Raw genomic sequence first — 20867 nt, forward strand, 5'->3', positions numbered from 1 at the left:
TAGGAAGAAGGGTGCCGCAAGGTCAAGTGCAGTAAAGTCATGAGGTGGAGAGCATGGATGAGTGCAGGAAAACCAGGAGACTTGCCACATTCCCTGCCCCATTGACTTTGCCCTGAAGTTGTCTCAAGATTGGAAATATTGTAGAGATACAAGATCTAACCTGCATTCATTCAGGTGACCACTGGGTGGCAGCAATAAGTGAGGCTATTCTTATCACTTTGCTGCCATCTGCAGCTCAAATATGGAGGTTGTAGCAGAAAGATGGGGAGAGAAAGGGAGATTTTTTTACCACCTATCTTGTGATTGTGTCTAGCAGAATGAGGAAGAGGTAATTAAGAATCTTGATTTTAATTGTAATACATGTAACAATTCTATTTAAAAAAAAATCAGGACAAAGACCAGATAATGACTCCTGCAGGCTCCAAACTAAATGAAACATAAGCAAAAAGAGGCAGTTTATGAGAGAGTGATAAATTTGGCAAGAAGCCGAAGGTCATCAGAGAAAGTGCTACTGTTTCAGCCTACTACTTTGGTTATTTTTTTAAAACAAATGTTACCTTATTAGTATTCCAAAACAGGGATATGGTTTTTTTTCCTGTGTTAATGAATCCTTTCATGGTATGTTTGGACTGTAGGATTTCTCCAAAATACCCAAGAAGCAGATTTCTTCTTCTCATTTTTCAGAATTAAATATCACAGATGTTGATAGATGAGCTAATGAAAAAAAACTTCATTTTATTTATTCATGCGTGCAATTGATATAGCTACCATCTCAAACAAATGACTCTGGATAACTAACAATAATTAAATAAAACAGCAAAAAGCCAACAAAAATAGATCAGATTTTTTAAAATTCATGAAGATGGATTAATTAATTCACAGGCTTTAACAGACATTTTGAACCCCGCTGGCCCAGGAACAGAGCCGTGTCTTCAGGGCCTTGCAAAAGCCAACAGGGTCAGGACTAATCTGATCTCCAGGGATTGTCCCAAATGCTATTTTATTTCCTCTAATTTACAGTATATTTGTTCAGTAAAAAATAGTTTTAACCATTGCTTAATGCTGGGATATCAAGGTGACACAAAAGAAGTATGAAAACCAAGATATATTTGAATATAATGCAACAAAATCATCGCTATTATTATCAAAATTAACATTTCATGTTTTAGTAGTCTTTTTAGTCTTTTTTAAAACAATGGAGTTCAACTAATTCCTAACCAACCCTTAAGAATGCAGCCGGATAGAAGTGTAGAAAAATGACAGGACAGGGAGCACTAACGCTGGAGGGATAACCAGGGCAGGAATTAATACTGCCTTTTTCCAGATGCTGTCGCAAATTCAGAATTGCTCTTTCTTCTGGGAACTACTGAATAACAATGAAGTCCATTTTGTTTAAATTGCTGCTACAATCTTGTAAAAAATCCATGTGGAAATGTTATTGGATGTTAATTAGCGTGATTTGGTGCCTATAAATCAGGAATTAATTCCATTTATCTCTCTTTTTCTTCCTGGCTTGTTTGTTGCTGCCTTCCTGTTGCCTGGGGCCTTACGCAGTGGCAGACCATTTCTCTGACCGTCATCGAAAAAGTTCAGATAGCAGCAGCCATCTTGGGGTCCCTTTTTCTTATTGCCAGTATCTCGTGGCTTATCTGGTCAACTTTCAGTCCATCTGCTAAGTGGCAGCGGCAAGACCTGCTCTTCCAGATCTGTTATGGGATGTATGGCTTCATGGATATTGTCTGTATAGGTGGGTGAATGAATCTCTCAAAGTATGGCAAGTAGCCAATGGGGTTTGACTCTAAAATGTCCCTGGGGAGAGCAATTGCTATTTATCTTCTTGACAGGGCTTAAAGGAGAAAGTAGAAATTAAGGTGGTTAAGAGCTAACTAAAACATGTGAATTAAAGTAGACTAACAAACTCCTCTGCTACATGGTAGCTCTTGTCAACCTTTGTAAACCATTTAAAAATCTTCCCCAGAATGAGATTAAACATAAATGTATTAATTCAGAATCAAAGTGGGTAGTCCCTAGTGGTTGAAATAGCCTATAGTTTCTCTGTTAAACTCCATAAAATAAGATATGAAATAGTTAAGATTCAAAATGGTGGCTATTCTCGTTTATGCTCCTATCTTTATATACAGAAAAGCTTAAATACATTTGCTTCGTTTGGGGAGAATGTACTTTTTAACTTTTAGACATGAGAATGTTTATAAAAGTCAGAATGAATCCAATAATATTTGATGCTGGAAATCAAATTCTGCTCTATTCTGCAATGCTGGTTAAGGAGAGCTTTCGTTTTATTCCTTCAACATCTTACAAGTGCAAGTTCTGATATTGTCCCGGGTGGCATAACTGAAGTGCAGCCTATTCTGATTCCTAAGATTATTGTACCTCCTCTGTGCAGGAACACACCTCTCTCTGCTTTTGGTTTTCTGCAAAAGAGAAATTTAACTGTAGGGTTGGGGTCACTAGGTTTGTTAACATTCCTTTTTTATGTATGGTGGTTAATACCATTTGAACTGAATGACTGGGTTCACACGTTACAGGTAGTTCTTGACTTATAACCGTAATTGAGCACAGAATTGCGGTCGTAAATTGTGGTGGTCATTAAGCAGATCATCATATGACTGTGCCTGATTTTATGACCTCTTTTGCGGTGGTCATGAAGCCAATGCCATGGTCATTAAACGGGTTTGTTTTCCTCCGTGTCTGTTTTTTTGCTGGAAATCAGAAGGAACCAGCGAAAAATGCCAAAAATTATGTGTTTGCTGTAAATGGCCAAACTGTTTTCCAAGTGTCCAAAATGCAATCATGTAATTGGAGAGGTGGCCCTTGAAAAAGTGTCCTAAGTAACTCTGGAGAGGCCTGTCAGAGCATGCACAGTCTTATTGTGCTGAGGTAACCCAGGAGTAAATACAGCAAACAATGGTTTGTATTAAATGGTGGTTTATATTACACTATCTACAAATATACTCTAGGAGCAAAATACATACATGTGATAATACAGCAAACTCCAATACACAGCAAACTGAATACAATACACAGGAAATGGACGAGAGAGAAAGACTCCAGCAAGGCCTTCCCTTTTATACTCAAGTTCTTAAAGGGATACATACTCCTGCTGAGTCATTCCTAACATTGCATCATTCATCTCACATTATACAAGCTTTGTAACTTTGAATGGCAACCGGTCATTAAATGAGGACTGTATGTATAGCATGGTGAACTGAAACAAAGCACATTTAAGTTAGTATAGTGCATGTATCTAACCATTTTGTTGCAAGCTAGTAACTAACAACCATCTTTCTTTTTGGGAGCCTAGAGGTCATGGAATTACTAGCAGTAGCAATAGCACTTAAACTTATATACCATCCCATGGTGTTTTACAGCACTCTCTGGACAGTTTACAATATCAACATGTTGCCCCCAACAATCTGAATTCTCATTTTACTGACCTGGCAAGGATGGCAGTCTGATTCAACCTTGAGCCCTATCAGGAATGAACTCCAGGCTGTGGGCAGAGTCAGCCTGCAACACTTCATTCTAACCACTGCGCCATTGTGGCTCTTCATTAAGAAAGCCACAGCAAAAGGCAAGGCCAACTAACACTTTGTGCAACCACAGAATCCCAAGAGACAACACATAAGATGGTATTACCTCCTATCACATGTATAAAAGCTGATTTAGCATACAGTTGAGTCTTCTTGCAATGTTGGCAAATGAGATTAATTTTGGGGGGATATCATGCAGTCCGCACAACCCACAGTTTTCTCCTCCATCTGCTGCCCATCACAGACTGTTTGAGGTGATGTGCCCATTAGGCAGCATGGCAGTCTTGAGGAGGAGGAGGAGCTTTTTCCAGTGGTTCTCAGGGAATGGAAAGAGGCAAAACTGTAGTGTTTATGTGTTTGATTGCTGATAGGAACACAGAGGAAGTAAGTGGGTAGCTAGTGGCTGTCAGGAAGTTACATGATTAACATAACTTTGATAAAGAAGGAAAGGCTGGAAGCAGCTGGTTAGCTCATCTATCAGCAGGAAGTAAACATTCTCCTTTCATCCATGAGTTGGATGCCATAGGAGCAAAATAAGCCAGTCCTTAATTGGAGGGGGGCAGAAAATAGGTATGTTTTGATTGCATTTAAGAATTGGGCGTGATTTCTTAATTTCCGCTTCATTTGATTGCAACCTTTATGTGTTTTCTGAAGAGCATTGAAAATTGGATCATGCACTAAAGTTTTATCTGGCACAGAAAGGCAGCAAAAAATTATTTGCTGATTTTTAAAAAAAAAAATATCACAAGCTGTTGATAGATAAGACCAGGGCTTTTTTTGTCATAGAACACCCAGAATGGAGTTCCTGCACCTTTTTTGGATGGAACCTTGTAGGGTAGGTTCTGGCACCTTTTTTTTTTTTTTACAAAAAAAGCACTGGATAAGACATTATATTAAGAAAAAAAATCACCCCGAGATTCTGTTCCATTTACACTTGCCAGAAAAGAAATCCTCCTGGCAAGGTATTTTAATTTGAAGGTATAGTTCATTGCTTCTGCTTTTAATTTCAGGAACTATAAAATATGTGTTGCTATTTCCCAATGGACAAAGAAGTTTGGAACTGTAATTATCAAGGCTAAGTGCTAGCATACAAAAAAATAATAATAGCAATGTTAGAGAACTGTGGAAGTGTGCTGCTGTCATACTGTCATGATTTGGGACATGCATTTTCGAATATTTTTTTTTACCTTTATACAGTATACAAAAAGGAGAGGAATTTGGGATATAGAAAGCCTCAAGCATTATACACAATTTCATTTGGTCAGCAGGACTGTTGCTTCATGCCAACATTAGGAAGACCTAGGAAATGATTGTGATGCTGTCTGAGCATATAACAGGTAACCTACTTTCTTAGAGTAATCTCAGGACATCCAAGAGATGAGATGCAGGACATAGAAGGCTCAGCAGTGACCTTAGGATGGAGATGGGAGTCAAACTGTCTGACGAAAGCAGCATTGTACTACTGCAACCCAAGACCTAGTCCTTTGTGTAGTGATCTTGCACACACATGTGAAAAAAATGGTAAGCATGAATCACGACACTGCTTTCACGATATCGACAAAAGCAGGCAGAGTTGCAGACTCCCGTGTGCAGTCTGCTACAACTAGAAAACTCTTAGCTGCTCACATGCCTGCATCGTGTACTTGGGGTTATCCTGAGCACGAGAACAAGGGAACCCTGTATGAGAGAGGCTTCCCACGTGACAAGCTAACCTTTCTGTGCAGCAAAATGCACATCCAACTGGGTCCTGTCACTCAAAGTAGAAAATTATGGAAAGTGAGTGATTTCCTTGTTGCCTTAGTAATGGAAATAAATGTCTGTTCTCTCCATCCACAAGCAGCAACAGATTGGGAAGGAAATGCCTGTAAATACGTTTGGAGCAAATAGTGCATGAAATAGAAAGGCATTTTTTCTCTCTCTAAAATACATCATCTTAAATAACAAAGTGTACAGTGAAAAATTGTGGCACATCATGGAACCACCCCAGGTGAGGACCTTTTGTGAAAGAAGATTGCTGGATGAAAGCTTACATACTGGCTCACTCAATTTGTGATACGCTTAAGAGGAAATTGTATGGAAAGAAAGTTAAGCACAGGGATCTTTTTGAAGGAAGAAGATATGTTGGAATGCAGTTGGTGCAGTTGTCACAAGGACCTGCCCTAGAGTGCCTGTCACAGGCATGAACTGTAAAGAGCAAAGATCCTTCTCAGTATAGCCAATTTGTCCCTAATGAGCAAAGTCGGGAAATAGATCTTCCTCTCTACAAACCATGCCCGTCACAGATATCCTCAGGCAAATGCTTCTGACAATTGTACCACTATATTCCATTTTTAGATTATATCCATATTTACCATTTAAGCTGCTGTTCTGTAGGCTCATACTGGCTTCAGAATAACAGAGTTGGAAGGGGCTTCGGAAGTCTTCTACTCCAACCCCCTGCTCAAGCAGGAGTCCCTATACTGTTCTGGCAAAATGGCTGTCCAATCTCTTCTTGAAAACCTCCAGTGATGGAGCATCTACAATTTCTGGAGGCAAGTCGTTCCACTGATTAATTAATAGAATAACAGAGTTGGAAAAGTATTTTGGAGGTCTTCAAGTCCAATCCTCTCTTCAAGGCAGGAGACCTTATACCATCCTAATCAAATAGTCGTCTAGTCTCTTCTTGAAAACCTCCAGCGATGTAGCACCCACAACGTGGAGGCAAGCTCTTCCACTGAATAATTGCTCTAACTTTTAGGAAATTTCTCCTTAGTTCTTGGTTGGTTCTCTCATTCTTTATAGGGACATTTCACCAAAACCCCTTCCAGAAAGGCTGGGAGGAACATCTATAAAGATCCCTCCACAAGGCTCTCCTCTTTGTTACTGTCCTGACAGGTCTCTCTGCTGAATCTAAGCCATTTTAAGAAATTCCAGTCTGGTCTCAAATACTCTGGTGGCACTTTGCAAGGTATTCAGTCTGTGAGCATCCACATCCTCCCATCGTACTTCTGTTGCACTCTCTGCCTTTCTCTACTTGAAAGCAATGGTCAGTTGCTTTCCTCCTTAAGGACAGGTCTTGCTATCAATGTAAAATGTATCTATTTGATATATATACCATATAACATGTATGTATGCAAAGTTAAATCGAATGTATGTATACCAAGAATCAAAATTCATACACTGAACAGCCAGGGGATAACAAACAGCAATAGAAATAATACTTTGTTCCTTTGCTGTGTTTTTAGACCTCCCCTCTCTTAGTGAGGAATGCCCAAATAGCAAGATAGCTTTAATTTTTGCCTTGCTAATAGAAGTCAAAACCTGACAGAATTATTCTTAATGACTTCCCCCCCCCAAGCATCCTTCTTTTCCCTGTATTTTCTTTATTTAAAAAAGATGTAGTGATGCATTGATTCACCGTTTTCCCTGCCATCTGAAGCAGAAGAGCTTCATCTTCAGCTCCCAAATAATCCCAGTAACCTAGTCTGTAACCTAATCCTGGCTGTTCCTTCTTCAGCAAAGTAGTCAGTTGATTATTGGTCTTACGACATGCTTCCAGAAACTGAAGCATGCTATCTCAAGGGGGAAGGAGCACTCAAGGTGGCATAACCCAGTAAAGCATACAGTATTTGAGAGCTGGATCATAAATTAACCCTGTAGTTGGGTTGACAGGACTGGGAGATTAATAGAAGACAGAAGTTTTCTGCCATCAGAAACAATTGCCTGCTTCTGGCAATAAGGCAATTAGGCAGCCCTGACTCAGAATAGAAGTAAATAAGTTGTCAGGTTGAGCAAATGAGGTTTTCCTTTCCCTCATATAGACGAATGGAATCAAGGGAGACCTGAGCTTTCTAGTGATGAGGTCCCTAAATGGGGTCATGGGTAATCAGTCTTGGAGAATGCTACACCCATGCTCCAAGTTTTGGTTGTTCTTATTGTTTAATTGCTGCAGATTGTTTTAATTAAAAAGCAAGGTGGCGTGCTGGCAAGGAAAACAGCCACTTCAGACATCATTTGTATTTCCATGATTGCCTTTGGATTGAATCTCAGCCTTATAAGCATTCATAGAAAATAAGAAATGTATTGTAATTTGCCCAGAGTTGCTTTGGATAGTGAGATGGGCAGCATTTATATTTAATAAAATAAATAAATAACAGGAAAATAAGAACGAGGAGTGATAGCAGCCCACGGCTTTGCCCCTCTACCCAGGAAACAAAAAGAAACAGGCATGAACTGGTCAGGGACCCCTTGGGTTGCCAGCAAGAGTGACCGGGACCCACTGTACCAATTTAGTTTCTTGTGCTTATTAAAGCAGCCTTTCTTCCAGACTTCTGCTTTAAGAAATTGTCTCCTTAAAATTAATGCAACTCTTAAAGCAGCTACATCGTTGCATGGAAGTTTGGGAAAAGGCAGGCTTCCTTAGAGGTACTTTGTTATGAGCAGCCTACCCTTTCCTCAGAGAGAAGTTCTTGGTCAACCAGGCTCAGGAGGAAAAATTGTAGAGCTGCACTGCTTGAGTTGGTTACCTCTGTTGGTTCCCTGCTCGGTGTTTTGTCTAGCAATACAAAGAGCAATACTACTTCCCCCCTCCCCCCCATCTATGTGGCAACTTAGAACAAAAAAGAAGTTGACAGCCTCATTCTATCTAATGGAAGGACCAATCCAGAGCAATAATGTTAGTGTACATGCAAAAAAATAATAATATCCAGATTCAGTTGTTACCTTCTCCAGACTAGGCTGGGAAAGTGTCCCACTTGGAGAGCCACTGCCATTCATGGAACTACTTGGACAAATGATCTGTCTTGGAATAACTCATAATCTGTCTCAAGATGGGAATTGCAGGAAACGATGATCTGAGAGCTGTTGACTGCTGAGCGAAACCAGAGGCATGCAATAAATCCCAAAGACATCACTATCTGACCACAGGGAATAGAAGACGAGATCGATAGCCAATTAAAACTGATATGTGGCATTTGATCATTTGTGGCTTGATGCGAAGGGTAATTAATGGAAGTGGTGTCTTTTCGGCATTTACAACTCAGGTTCTGGATCAAGATTAATGGTGGCTTTGTTGTAATGGTGCTTGCATGGGGAGTCTGCATTGTTTAAAAAGTCCAGAGCTGTGATAAAACTTTAGTGTAGACCCCCTCTAACATTTGTGTGTTATATGGGGGAAATGGTCTGAGAAGATAATAAAATACCCATGAACACTTTTTTAAAAAATAACATAGAAAAATATCTTCAAACCCTGCTGATCACACCAGGATAGGGCTGAATTCCTTTTTATTAAAATAAATCCAAACAATGCCACTCAACTCAAGCAAATGCTGAAATAAAGTGTCCCATTTTGAATTACGTAGAAGAAAATCCACATCCAGAATTCAAAGATCACCCTTGAATTTAATCCAAATTCAGTTATTGTGGGGTTTTTTAAATAAATAAATAAATGATATTGTGATGTGCATATATGATAAAATCTTATTATGTAACTATCTATGTTAGATCTACCAAACTGGTTATTGTTCCCCAATCCATTTTTATTTCTTATTAACTTTTCTTCTACTGAATGTTCTGAATGTTTGTTTCTATCCTAAGATTTTAGTTTTCCTTTTCTGTTGAATATATTTAGGAAGAATAGAAAATTATAGAGAAGTTTAATGAATTACATTGGCATAAACTAGATTAGCTATACATTCTCTCTTTCTTTTTACCCCATTAACTTCTTAACTGAAACTAGAACACTGCTTACTTCAAAGGGGAAGAGCATCATTGGTATGAATTCAGAAGAATTGCCTCTTCTGAAACTCTATTAATGCCTCCTTATGCATTAATAACCTAGAGAAGATTCTACTACAATCATACACAGAAATGGCAGCAGATTCCCAGCGTGTCTATGTATTTGTGAGAATTGATCAAATGTTCTTAAAATAACAAGTAATTTTGGTATTATTTTACCATCATACAGCAGTACATAAGTCTGCTCCCAAAGTATCTCATGAAAAAATAGAGTATTCATACAAAAATACAGACAATCCCCAATTTATTTTTATTTGTAATGTTGCAGATTAGTGGAACAGAAATTAGCTAAAGGAATGGAATGCTATTGGGTTGTTTTTTTTCAATAAATAATTCAGTTTCTGAATTAGTTTTAGGTTATTTTTCTATTAGTTCCCTAAATTAGAAGAATTCAACAGCGGGTGTCAAGCTATTTTCCAAAGCGCCTGAAGGCAGGACAAGAAGCAACGGGTGGAAACTAAGCAAGGAGAGAAGCAACCTAGAACTAAGGAGAAACTTCCTGACAGTTAGAACAATTAACTAGTGGAACAACCTGCCTCCAGGTTGATGCTCCAACACTGGAAGTTTTTAAGAAGAGACTGGACAGCCATTTGTCCGGAATGATATAGGGTTTCCTGCCTGAGCAGGGAGTTGGACTAGATGACCTCCAAGGTCCCTTCCAACCTTACTATTATTATTATTATTATTATAACTGACCATAGTAACATACATTTTGTAACAGAGGAATAATAGGAATCAAGTTATAATGTCTTTGAGCCAAATTTGGTCTTAGCCAAAAATAAGACAGCATCCACTGCATACCAACCAAAGTTTAAAACTTCATTACATAATTTCCCAAATTTGGTCATATTATCTCTTAGTCAAAATATCACTACCGATGTAACTTCCTGTGTGTCCATACTGACGTATTTATGTATTTTCTCAATTCACTGTCAGCCAAGAATGAGTACATTCTCTAAGAAATGTTATTCTAGTTTAATATTAGGAAGAAGCCTTCCATTTTAAAGGAACAATCAATCTGACAAATATAGAAATGCTTCCAAGAAAATAAAAAGAGTTGGGCTGAATCATCTAATCCAGCATCCTATTTTTCACTGTGAAAGGTCTCTCTGTGAAATTCATGAGCAAGGGAAAGATATGAAGGCAATAGTATTCTCCTGGAGGTTGCACTTAGTCATAATAATCGGTGAGAATTGATAGAATCATCCTGTATAGACCAGAGCCCCTAAGCAATTGGTGATCAACACACTCCAAGGCAGAGAACTCTATAACTGATATGTAAAAAGCACGATAAAGGACTCTTCCTAATGTGCGTTGAATGTATTGTCTGTGGTATCTGCCAATTGAACAAGTAAAATGAAGTGTTCGCAAGGTGGCCTAAATTAGCTAAGGGTAGGTTAGAGCAATCTGACTTTAAGCAAATCAGTTTTACTGTTAAAAACGTTCATTTTTTTTTTAAAAAAATCCAGCTTTCCTGAAGTCCAGCTAAATATCAGCATTTGAATAACCTGCATCCAACACAAAAGCCATTAGCGTATTGGCTTCAATAGCTTTTATGCGCAATTGACGTTCATATTGGTGACCTTTCATGATCTTCTGTTGAATTCTTCCCATCAGTGTATAAAATACCAGCTCAACATTACCACCTTTTCAGAATTTCTCTGATGGTGAGTTCTGTTGAGTGATGCTTTGCATTTGACATTTGAATTGTGATACAAACATGAATTCCATCATCGGGTTTCTCCTGCCAATTTCTATATATAATGTTTCAGCTTTTCTGGTGGGATTAAAACTTGGTTATTTCTGCCAGCTTTGAAGTTTGGGTCATTGTAATGTTGGTCCCCCTGAATTTTACCTTCAGGTATTCAGTGATACTCCCTGTGCTTATTTGCTTTTGATATGCTTTGATTTTTATTTTATACATTTATATTTTTAACCTCATTACAGGTGGTGGGAAATATGCAACTCAGACTCATTAGTGATTGAAGTGGCCTATAAGCTCAGTAAATAACTAGGTAAATAAAGAAATATTTTAAAAATCCTGCAAAATTCAGTAATGAATACACAGACATAAACAATTATTATAAGGAAATAATATGAGGGTTCATATATTTGGCACAGAAACAATATAATGGTTTAGATTACTAATTAATTGTTTGACTGACTGACTGACTGATTGGTTGATTGATTATATGGCATCATGTCACTTTGATCACGTACCTAAATCTTCCCCAAGATCATTTGTCACAAATGAAGGCAAATATACATATCCCAGGATAATGTTAGAGGATCCAATGGGGATGGGCTCCAGCACAAGTCCAAAAGCTTGGAAGACCAAACTTCTGGTCCCAGTGACCGATCCAGATTGGATCCTACAAGATCATTTGTCTTCAACTTGGTGCTTCAGGTCTTCTAATGGTGAACTCATCACTTTAGTAATTGAGTGAGTCCATCCACCTTGCTGCTGGTCATCTGATTCTTTCCTTTCTTTTCATCTTTCCCAGCATTGTAGGTGTCTCAAAAGAGCTAGATAATGTGGCCAAAATATAGCAATTCAAGCCTGATCATTTGTACAGCACCTCAAGTGAGAACTCTGAATTGACTTCTTCTGTGATTAATTTGCTGGTTTTCTTGCCTATTGATGGTATTCCCACGGAGTCTCCTCCAACACCAAAGTTCAAAAATGTCAATACTTTTTCTATCCTGCTTCTTCAGCTTTAATTTCCACAGACTGTCAACAATGAAAACCACTGCCTGCACAGTTCTGATCCTTGTAGGTATAAACACTTTGCAGTATCTTAATATCTTTTCCAAAGTTACTCTACTAAGTAGTAGGGTGGTAGACTGCCGGTTTATTTTTATTTTATTTTATTTATATTTTTTATATTTTGCATTTATATTTTTATTTATATTATATTTTTACAAATAACTCAGAACAGCGAACATATCCAACACACCTTCCTCCTCCTATTTTCCCCACAATAACAACCCTGTGAGGTGGGTTGGGCTGAGAGAGAGTGACTGGCCCCAAATCACCCAACTGGCTTTCATGGCTAAGGCAGGACTTGAACTCATAGTCTCCCGCTTTCTAAGTTGGGGCCTTAACCACTAGGCCAAAGTGGCTCTCATTGGTTACTGATGACAATTGATCTAAAAGACAGAAGCTACCCAACAGCTTCAGTATCTTCATTGCCAATTCTAAGGCTGGTTGTTATACCTGTTAGCATTTGTCTTCTTTATATTTAATAATAGTTCCACTTTGCTCACTGTGTTCTCCTTTTCATTATTAGAGTGTGCATTTAAATGCAATCATCTAAATGCATCTAGGACAGGGGTGTCAAACTGCCGGCCCGCGGGCTGGTTGCATCATGCAGAGGTTGCGCCCATCCCAGCTCCGGCAATGCAAAAAGAGTCATGATATGTTGCGACACGTCACGTGACGTGGCAAGTTTGACCCCCATGATCTAGGAGATGATTTGCATTTTCAGCTAACAGAATACTGTCACTAGCATAGCACGAGTTATTGATTATTCTTTCTCAAATTTTAAAACCATGCTCATCTTGTTCCAATCTGGCATATTGATTGATTATTTATTGATTAAGTTCCATCAACTCCTTTTTATTATGTAGATAGATTTTCTCCATGCAGTCTATCCTTAGCCTGTTCCTTCAGGTCTCCCAACATTGCAATTATCACCACTGTAACTAAGTCCATTCACCTTGCTTGCCCTCTTCTTTTTTTGTTTTTTTTGTTTTTTTGTTTCCCCTTTCCAGCTTTAGAGACTTTTCAAGACAACTCGATCTTTGCATAACCTGTCCAAAGTAGGATAATTGAACCTGGTCATTTATGCCTCTAGTTGTTGTTTGTTGTTTATTGTTTGTTCTTGTTGTTAGCACATGGCGTTATTCTTACATTATCTAGGAGACCACAATGCTATTGCAGAGTAGTAGTTTGACTGCCAAGTTACCAGCTGTGTTATAGGACATGCTCGCACACTTCTCTAGATCACCATAGGAGTGTGAGCTGGCTTTGCACCAGAAAGAAAGAGAACTGACTCTTCCTGCAGTGTCATTCAAGACCCCTCCTTTCCCAGAGCTGCCTCAACCAGGAAGGTTCAAAGCCAACAGGAATCTAACTACCTTCACAGAACATCAGCTCATCTCCCACTGAAGTGGTATCTATTTATCTACTCACATAGAACATGCTTTCAAATTGTTGGGTGGACAGAAGCTACATGCCGACATGCAGTGCTAGGATTCGAACCGCTGGGGCAGAGACCATCTCCAGTATCATTACATCAATAAACCACCATGCCTCTATCCCTCTAGTGAGAACTCTGGGTTAATTGTTCAACAATCCATTAATTTGTTCTCTTGGCTGTTCTTAGTATTCTCAAGGGTCTCTTTTAACACCAAAATTCAAAGATTTCAATATTTTTTCTATTCTGCTTCTTTAAAGTCCAACTTTTGCTTCCAAAGGCTGTCCCAAGGAATGCTGTGGCTTGCATGAGTCTGATTTTTGTAGGTATAGAAACATCATAGTATTTGTATATCACTTCCAAGGCCTTCACGGCTGCGCTACCAAGTGGTAGACTGTGGCCTATTTCTTACCTGCTTGTTTCTTTATTGTTGATGACTGATCCTAAAAGGCAGAAGCTGTCCAGCACTTCATTGTCTTCACTGTCAATTCTAAGGCAGTTGTTCTACCTGCTGTCATTAGTTTGATCTCTGTATATTTAATTTTAGTCCCATTTTTTCACTGTAATCTTTGACTTCCGGTAGTAGGGCTTGCAGATCCTTTGGATTTCATTATCAGGGTAGCCTCATCAGAATAGTGCAGCTTATTGATGTTCCTTCCTCCAATTTTAAAACCACACTCATTTTCTTCCAATCCAGTTTCCTTTAATATATATTTAGTATATAGGTTGGATAAATAAGGGGAAATAATTACCCTATGCTAATTTGGAGCCAACTGGTTTCATCAAGTTCCATCCAGACTGTCACCTCCTGTCCTATATATAAGTTTCACACAAGAACAATGTAATGTTCTGGGATTCTCATTTTCCTAAGCATAGTGTATAAATTAATGAGATTGGTGCCAAGTTCTTTCTCTAATCAGTGAGACACATACAAATTTTTTTTTCTTTTTTGTATTCTTTCCATGCAGGGCTCAAATCTATGTTGGATGATCCTAACCATTATTTTGCTTGCGTGTGAAAGTTGGAAATCTTTTTTGAAAACTTTTCATGTTCTCCATGTCTGTTTTCACCTGCAATGCCTTTATAGATGTTGTTATAATACTGCTTCTCATCTCTTCTAACCAATCTCTAAAATTCCTTGTTACGTTCCTTTATGAGATCTTTGTTTTTCTTGGTTTTGGCTTCTCTTTTCTTCTTGGCAATTTTCATCATCAATTCTGATAGACAGTTTGCTTTCTTCTGTTTCTTGAGACATTTCACATTAATTGTTAACTACCTTTTTGATTTCATTCCACAGTTGCTCTGGTTCCCTATCAATGAAATTCAGGATTTCAAAGCATTTCTTGATGCTCTCCTTGAAAATTGTAGATCTTATCTTGGTTCAGAAGATATGGTTCAGTATTTATCTTGTTAATTGACAGGCTTTCTCCTCCTCCTCCTCCTCCTCCTCCTCCTCCTCCTCCTCCTTTTCCTCTTCCTCCTCCTTCCTTCCTTCCTTCCTTCCTTCCTTCCTTCTTCTTTTGAAACTTTCACATGAGCAGTTCATGATCTGTACCACAATGAGTCTCTGACCACATCTTTGTTGTTGTAATTGAGCTCTTCCACCTCCTTTTACCAATAATATAAATTAGTATGCTCTCTCGATATAGTGTAGTGGTTAAGGTTCAGGCTAGAAACCAGGAGATTGTGAGTTCTAGTCCTGCCTTAGGCACAAAGCCAGTGAGGGAACCTTGGGCCACTCACTCTTTCTCCGCCCTAGGAAGCAGACAAGGGCAAACCACTTCTGAAATTTTGCCAAGAAAACTGCAGGGACTGGTCCAGTCAGTTCACAGGAGACAAAACTGACTTGAAGGGACCAAAAGTAATTCCTACATTGACATTCCAGTTTTCAGTCATAAGCAGCATATCTTGCTTGCATGGTCTATCAATTTCAGTTTAAACCTCTTATAAACTCATCAATCAACTCTTCTCCTGCATTAGTGACTGGAACATTAACTTGAATAACTGTCATTTTAAGAGGTTGTCCACAAAGTTTACTAGTCAGCATAGTACCCAAGTACTGTATTTGCCATATCTTTCCTGATTATGAAAGTAATGCAATTTCTTCTTTATTTTTCATAGCCTGACTAATAAACCCTGTGATCGTCTGACAGAAAGTGTGCAATTTCGATCCATTCAAATTCACTGATGCCTAAGATGTTAATGTACTGTATAGTCAATTCTTTTCAGCTTTTTTCTGGGTTGAGCTTTCCAATGCTTTTCTGTTCCATATTCTCACTGTAATTCTTTCTCTAGATTTTCTTTTCCTGCATGGCAATATTGATAACTAGACATCCAGAAGGCTTTAATTTATCTGACTCATAAATAGTGTTAGTACTCCAAAAGATCTTCAGCTCTTCCTCAGTAGCATGTTAACTGCCATCCAACCGCAGCAACTCATAATCAGTTACTATGTCATCAATCACTTTATATTGCTAACCATGTGCTTTTCTTGATAAAATGCAGGGATGTTTCCCTATTGCCTTCCCCTGTGCAATATGAAATGATATCTTCACAGTTCTCATTGAAATAACCACCCATTTCCAGCATTTCCTGTATTGCTGCTGTACTGCTACTCCCAGGCATAGCTGCCTGTTGGATTTAGCTGGGCACCTGGGATGACTTTCACAGAGTCAAACCTGTTTTGGGCTTCAATGGGAGACCACCTTGACACCCTGGAGCTATAATTTAATGTAGGAAGTTAAATAATATCCAACAATGGTGAATCATTTCCCTACAGTTGCCCCTTCCTATGGTCACCTGAGAGTTAACTTGAAGTTATATGGGTAGGGAGATAGATGATAGGACAGAGATATAGGTAAAGATATAGGTAGAGATAGAGATAGAGAGATGATAAAGTTGGAAGTAGAGATAGAGAGATAGTCTTTGACTCACTCCAAGACCCCTACTGCCCCCATTGACTTTTGTCTTCTTCTTGCTCCCACTGCTGATGAGACATGCTCGCCCTGGCTCTCCATGAGGAAACCACGTGAGGCCATCTCCTCCAGGTACTGTGAGGAAACCACCATGTGCAATCTTGTAAAGAAAGCCTCATGTGGCTAGCAGCTGCCTCATGAAGGACCACGCCAAGCATGCTTGGTCAGAAATGGGGAAGAAAATGGTGAAAGTCAGCTAGGGTGGCAAGGGCTGCAGAGTGCAGGAAGCCAAAAGGGCATAGACAACAGGGAGGGAGGTGGAGGTAAGAGTGGAAGCAACCCTGTGGTTATAAGTACAGGTAGGCTGCCAAGTGACCAAATTTTGTTCACACGACAGCAGGGTGGGGAGCTGCAGCAGCTGTAATTTTTGGGAACTGGTCATGAGTCCCTTCATTCAGTACCACCATAATTTCAAACAGTTGCTGAATTAATAGTTGTAAGTCAAAGACCACCTGCGAAATCTTTAGATGGACAGACAGATAGAAATAATAGAGATGATAAAAATAGAGATGGATATCCATAACTGAAGCAAAAAGTGAAACAAAAAAACCTGGACATAGTTTCAGTATTAAAAGCCACAGTTATTTGGTGAAACCTGAACCCTTTTTTTTTGCTAAAGCTGCTTATTTTGATGAAAATCCTGGAACTCCTTGCTGATGACTGTTAAACTGATAAATCTCCCTACTAAATCCTCATCTTTTACAGTGCAAATAGATTGGCATTATTATTTCTATCTTTCCACTGAGTTCATTGCTTGTTCCTTTTTAATGTTATAGCTTCCTGAGCTGAGTGCTAAGAAATCAATAAGTAATCTGGATCCTGGCAAAGTAGAAGAAAGTTATGTTTTGCACTTTTAGTAAATATTTTGAAAATTAATTTATCTGAAGAAAAGGGTGCTTAGTTCATATACTAACCCATTCATCAATGCTGTATTATAAATTGCATGGAATTCATATACGCTTGTTTAGAAGGTGAAACAAACAAAGAAACGAAAATAAAATATTTGTGATAAGCTTTAGGAATAAAATAAATTGAACTTTCAATATCTAACCCATAATCTGCTGAAACAGATTCTTAAGAATGTGTATTTGGATTTAAATAATTGAGTTCACAATTTCCTATCAAACTTTTATGTGATCTGTAGGAATGCTGTCATTAATTTTGAAGGTAGAATCTTGCCTCAGTATCAATATTTGGCTCCTGAAATGAATTTTTGAATTCTGGGAACAACTGATTTGCTAAAATGCATACATATTGGATCTATTCAGCAGAATGGGAAATGTATAGATGACAGCACAGATTTTTGTGAATTATAGTTTATATTCCTTATCTGGAATACACAATGCCTGGTGTATTTAGCAATTGCTATGTTGTTTCTCTTAATAGAAACATTTCTGCTGAAAACTTAGTCTTCATTCCTACTGAAGTAGTGCATCTGCCTCTTGCAGAATCGCCTTCTCTGTAGATATGCAGTTTGCATAAATTGAGTGACCATTCAGAGCAGGCACTGCTTTATAACCTTTAGGAATCCAAAACAGCTAAGAAATTCTCTGTTTTGTTCAAGCTCTGCCACTGTGCATGTCTGAAAGTGTTTTGAATTGTTTGCACATAAAATGAAGTGCATAACCAGCTGTGTACTGGAATTAGAAGATGAAATTTAAAGTATAGGAGCAGCACATAGCAGGTGCAGCCACAGCATCCTAAAGTTGTGTATTGTGAAAGGAGTTAAGGTGATGTTACTTATAAAGTTTTGGTAGTTGCACACCGGAAGGAATTAAGGTTATTACTTCTTAGGATGACTATTGCTGCTATTCCTTTGTGTGCTGCCTGCCACTAGTTCAGTTAGTCTCTTAGTTATCAGCAAACTTTGTTTATAGATCATAGAGTTTCCTGCTTTTTGATATGGAAATATTCAGCACCAGAAAGATAGGACTGCAACTCTCCACACCTTGGTAGTCAGTCCAGCACATCTTGAGGGCTGCTGTTTGGGTAGGTACACAAAATTAGGCTTTAGACATATTTGGTTATGTACTGTTTTAGGTTATTTACAGACCTTGAGTTTGGAAAGAAATTTACTATTGCTTCTACATATGCAGAAAGCATAATGCTGTCTGTTAGTTATATAATCTTTTTTATTCCAAAAGGAAAGAGATGGAAGTTAAGAGCGTAGATGTAACAACATGGAAATTTGTTCAAACAAAACAGCATGAAATCAAAATCTGACCTGGGAAACTATATTCTGAGAAAAAAAATATTTTTGGAGGAAGGCACTATTCCAGTGATTAATATCTAAACTCTCTAAATTGACCACATGCAAAATCAAGTTTAAGATAATTTTTATATTGAGATCGCTTCCTGACCTCTCCTATTAGTTACTTTTCACTAGCTTAGTACTTTAGATATGTGCAGGGAGTTGTTATATTCAGCCTTTCATTTATTAAGAGGATCTGTTGAGTATGTTTACTCTGTCAAATTATAATTTTTATCTCTTCTTTCTTAACCTTCTCTCCCTGTTCTAGTTCAGGCTAGTTAAGCCTTTACTTACATTTTACCCAAGCACATTCCCTATAAATCAAGACAGCTAAAATGTGATAAAATGTGTGGACTGTCATCACAAACACCAGCTCTTTAGACTTGCATCCTACAAGTATGTACGTCATGGAGCTTGGATTATGATATCATGCTGCACTTTTTACCACTTCCCCAGTATATAGTTATGGAGCAATGTAGTGTTTCATGACCAACTGTTTAAAAAAGAGCTGGGTAGTAAAATAGTAATAAGATCTAGAAAGGTTTTTCTGAAAAGACTTATTTTATACATTATATACTCACATATGGACTATGGAATGAGATTCTATTTAAGCCTTTAAGGCTTGTGACCCATATATTTCTCCGAAGAAAGCCAACAAAAGCTGTAAATCTGTAACTTGGTGAAGGGTAAAAGCAAATTGGAGCAAGTATGTCCTTCTCTTGGCCCACATTTCTTTTGGCATTACCATTATAGCTGCAAAAAATGGTGGCTGAATTTAATATAAAGGGCTTCCTTTATGTAGAAACATTGTTCTTCTGAATACTGAATGTTGGAGAACAAATGCCTTACTTAGAATGCCAGGAGGTATTTGGTTGGATGAAGCTTGAAGAAAAAAAAATGGTGATCTAGAGGGAATTTTATCTGATGTAGTAGGGCAATTAGGCAATTAATATGCTTTCAAAGTTCTTCAATAAGCTTTCACTATTTTATACAAAGAATTAAGACTTTGGTTGCTTCCAGGCAAGGAAGCACTGGAAGTCACTCTACCTCATTCATGAAATTATATAGAAGAAAGATGATATTGTCTATTATTTGTAACCCTACTGTGTTTTCCCACACCCATTCCTTCTTGTTCCTTTTCCCCCAGACAACCATGCATTTTTTCCCCCGTCTGAATGCCTTTTGATTATGAGCATTAGGAATCTTCCTTTGGGAAGCACTTATGCCACAGACCTGACCAAATAATGACATTGGGAGATTTATGCTCCGAGAAGCTCCAAAGCACAACTTAATTTCAATACCTTCCCAAATTTTGGACTTCATCCAGAAAAGCCATTGCTATGAATTTGTGGAATTAAAATCTATACATCTAGAGGGTGCCCAAGTTGTTGTAAGGCTGTCCCAGGCGGTGCATGCTGGGGAAAAAAACAGCCAGAGAGAAATGCAGTAGATTATGAGCCTTCTTCCTTTGTCTTTGTTTACTAACCCATATACTCTTTATCCTGCAGGTCTCATAATACATGAAGGACCCTCGGTTTACCGGATTTTTAAAAGGTGGCAAGCAGTCAATCAACAGTGGAAAGTTCTGAACTATGACAAAACAAAGGATTTGGAGGATCAAAAATCAGGGTCTAGGAGCAATCAGCGAACCTCCTCTCAGATCAACCATTCATCCTCCACTAATGGCGCGGCCAGCAACTCCGCTGTAGGAGACAGTGTTGCCCGAGGAGCTGGTCATGCCACGGGTACTTTGTCTGATCATCACTGTGCTTATACCATCTTGCATATACTCAGCCATCTGAGGCCTAACGAACAGAGAAGCCATTCTAGCACAAACAGAGAGCTTGTCATGAGAGTCACAACAGTCTAGCTAAAGTATTTAGGAGGCCTTAATGCAACTGAGTGGGAAAGGAACTCAAAAGCAAGAGGCATGTGGGCTCTCTGCCCTCTCCCCATGCCATCTTCTGAAGTGGCACAAGGAGCACAAGAAGCCTTTCCCCAGCCAAGAGAGGGCAAGGCAGACCAGCTGCTCACCACGAAAAGAAGTTAAAAGTTTGGCTGTGAAACAAAGTGCAATATATACTGCAAACAGTGAACTAGGACCAAGTCCTCAAAA

At 38.6% G+C, this 20867-nt stretch overlaps 1 protein-coding gene across 1 annotated transcript in view; it reads left to right on the top strand.

Moving 5' to 3' along the window:
- The window catches only part of MARCH4 (membrane associated ring-CH-type finger 4), a 124463-nt gene extending 103842 nt beyond the window's left edge, over positions 1–20621 (top strand). Inside the window, exons 3-4 of the mRNA XM_015831255.1 lie at positions 1555–1747; positions 20260–20621. Coding sequence (XP_015686741.1) covers positions 1555–1747; positions 20260–20621 — 555 coding nt within the window. The remainder of the gene's footprint in view (positions 1–1554; positions 1748–20259) is intronic.
- Positions 20622–20867: the final 246 nt, after the last annotated feature.

This window comes from Protobothrops mucrosquamatus, unplaced genomic scaffold, assembly GCF_001527695.2.
Source record: "Protobothrops mucrosquamatus isolate PMUCROS unplaced genomic scaffold, P.Mucros_1.0 scaffold_254, whole genome shotgun sequence".
NCBI classification, from domain to species: domain Eukaryota; kingdom Metazoa; phylum Chordata; class Lepidosauria; order Squamata; family Viperidae; genus Protobothrops; species Protobothrops mucrosquamatus.